The 3,162-nt window shown below is 36.9% G+C and overlaps 1 protein-coding gene across 1 annotated transcript; it reads right to left on the minus strand.

Annotated features, from left to right (window-relative positions):
* Positions 1 to 556: 556 nt before the first annotated feature.
* Positions 557 to 2,868, minus strand: LOC143605195 (polygalacturonase-like). The gene is made up of 4 exons (XM_077081405.1): positions 2,065 to 2,868; positions 1,634 to 1,923; positions 1,284 to 1,512; positions 557 to 1,015 (listed from the first exon to the last, which is right to left on the minus strand). The coding sequence occupies exons 1-4, from the start codon at positions 2,506 to 2,508 to the stop codon at positions 794 to 796; spliced, it is 1,185 nt and encodes a 394-aa protein (XP_076937520.1). The 5' UTR covers positions 2,509 to 2,868; the 3' UTR covers positions 557 to 793.
* Positions 2,869 to 3,162: the final 294 nt, after the last annotated feature.

Here is a 3,162-nt window from a genome sequence, read left to right on the forward strand (position 1 = left end):
TTACAAATGGCACCTTGCAAAAGTGGACAAGACTAAACACAACGTTTGCAAACAAAACAACCAAGATAGTGGACTGGGCGTCCACAGTCGATAGATCGACCATCAAACCATGGATGGTCCAAGCACTAGTCTGAATGTTGTGTTGTTAACTTGTTATGCATATAGATGGAAGCCTTTGCAACCTATTTCCTTAACCTCTTTTGCTCTAATTAACTTTCATATTTACTTATTTAATCTCTCTTTAAGATTCTTCATATTTAACATCAATTTAAAGAAAAGAAATCAAGAAGAATATTAAGAGCAAAAAGAATGAAGAAATGTGAGGATTCACTATCTTGACATAGTTTGTTAAAAAAGGTGATCACTTCCTTGGCTTGATCCTCGGTGAAATGTTGCATTTGTGATTCTTACTATTTCAGGGAAACTTTTAGTGGATCACTTGATCGGAGAATCAGGAAAAGGACATAGTATATTAGCTAACATCCACCTGAGCCTCTATAGATCGATTTGTCGTCTCTATCCCTCAAATTCTTTTACATACTAGCTTGCATACTTCTTGAATTATACCAAACTCTCTAGGTACTTATAATACCAAACCTCGTGAAATAAAAGATAACAAAAGGGGTATGATTGAGAATATATATCCTCAATCAATATGAATACATATAACACAAAATTCCCAATTAACCTTTATCACGTCCAATAAATCTACCACTAAACAATCGATCATCAATGCAAAGCCAGGCGATTCAAATACAACATTCCGGCCACGGGCTCAGCCAACTTCCTCACTCTAAAGACAGCTTGTAGGTTTCATCACGCCGGAAGACTTTCCAGCCGCATTAACACAATATGCAGACGCCTGGAGCTGATTCTTGAAGCTCAAATTCACATCTTGCATCGTTATTCCCCTACACGGATACTTTTTACTACAATTAAATCGCACTGCCACTTTCGTCGCAGATGTCCCATGCACGTCTTGATATTTTACGTTGCTTATTTTCACGCCAGAGACCTGCAATCGTTACCGAATTATTTAAGCTTTTTTGAACCAAAAGTGAGTTTATTTATTTATTTATTTGTTTATTTAAGACAAGTAGAAATTAAAAAACTTTGTATTTAGATTTAGATTTCTTAAATAAGTTTAATAATGTAAATTATTAAAAACAATCAAACTAGATATAAAATGAATTAAGAAAAAGATAAAAACTATATATATTTTTTAAACAAAACTATATATAATAAAGTTCACAAAGGTACATGAAAATGATGCAAAAATGTACCTGACGGGGACAATTCTTGTTACCAGGACAGTAATTTTGGTCGATAACAATCGGGTTCTCGACGTTAGTCATAATGGCGTTCTGAAACAGAACGCCATTAACGAATCCATTACTTGGTCTCGCCCATGCCTTGATCCTTAAACCGTTCTCAGTATCCTTAAAAGTGGTCCGTTTCACGGTCACGTTCATAACACCTTGTTCATTTAAATCCTTCCCTAAACTCCCAATGCTGTAAAATGTGATCATACATTTAATCAATCAAATTATTAACTTCTTTAAAACTTTTTATTTTTTCAACATTTTTTCAGTCACAAATACCCAGTTTTCTAGTAGTGTTTTAACACTAATACCTGATGCCATGGCCGGGTCCACAAGCGACACCTTCGATCCACAAATTGGTTGCACCCGGACCAATCGATACACAGTCATCCCCAGTGCTGATTTTGGAGTTCAAAATTGTGACTCCGGACGACAACTGGACATGGATGCCGTCAGTGTTTGGACTGTTCCACGGCGCCACAACGTTTGCTCCCAACACTTTCACGTCGCGACATCCATTCACCGCAATGTGAAACATTTGACTGTTCACCGAACTCAATCCGTACACAATAACATTATTCGAGTTTGAAATCGCCAAACTCTGCACAAATCATAAACAAATAAACAAAAACAAAACAATTGTACATAATATAATATTAATATAAGAAGCAACCCATGTATCCAGACAGAGGGGTTGCTCCATTATATACAAAATAAAATAAAAAATTGAAAAAGTTAATACCGTGGCTCCATCTGGGCAGTTTTTGGACCCAGACGACTTACAAGCCCACAACCTCGCACCCTGGGCATCCAAGGTGCCACCAACGATAGTGACACCTTGGACGCCATGAAAAAGCAGCCAGAACTTGGCATTACCAAGGACAAAATAATTAGACGGTGCCACCAGGGTTCCATCAATACGAACCGTGATGGCACCGTTCCTGCATGGACCACTAAACCGAAGTGCGCCAACCATGTACTTACCATTCGGAACGTACATAGTGGCAGGCTTGGTTGAGGCACACGCACTGGTCCATGCAGACATAAACGCCTTGGTGGAGTCGGTTTGGCCGTTGGCTTTCGCGCCCAAGGTTTTAACATTGTAAGTGGTTGCGGAGACGGTGGTTGTAATAATAATAATAATAAGTATGAGGGTGGCTAGTGAAGGAAGATGGTTATAAGCCATGGTTGAGTATGTTGTGAATGTGTGGGATGTGGATGGGTTAGTGGGTGTATTTATGGGGAGATTTTAGAACTACCAGCTTTCTAACCGTTTTTAATTAGCAGTAATAATCCGGATTAACTAAAAGGTTTAATAATTTAATGTTGTTATATAAGTCAACTCACTGTTTACGATACATATTTTCTGTTGCTGTGAATGTTTGTACCGTACTATCGGTTGATTATATTGTGAGGAGATCATGGTGCGATCCGGAATTAACGGGCCGGATGAATGTAGAAACATAACATAACATGTCTTATCATTGAGTTAAATTATTTTGGGATAATGTATGTTAATATTAACCTAAGATTTGTTTTTTTTTTCTTTTTAATTAATATGGTCATTATGTATTGTTATTTGTATAAGCTACTACTATAACTTATAGAAATAAATTTTAAATAGTTGTATTAACCAATAACTTTTACAAAAGAGTCAAAAGCTTTTATCTTTTAAAAGGCGATCAAATTCGAACTGAATCGAAGTTTGACATCGTAAGCTCTTTAGGAAGAGAAGGCTCCATCCTAGATGACAAGAATAATATAGAAAACTGACGTGACATCATCCATTACATGTGGCTTTATCAGGCTTCATGACTTGAGCATTAGAATTTTCAAGGAG

The sequence above is a fragment of the Bidens hawaiensis genome, unplaced genomic scaffold, assembly GCF_021521415.1.
Source record: "Bidens hawaiensis isolate Kalapana, Puna unplaced genomic scaffold, B.hawaiensis_p1.1 tig00068588_1, whole genome shotgun sequence".
In the NCBI taxonomy this organism is placed as follows: Eukaryota; Viridiplantae; Streptophyta; class Magnoliopsida; order Asterales; family Asteraceae; genus Bidens; species Bidens hawaiensis.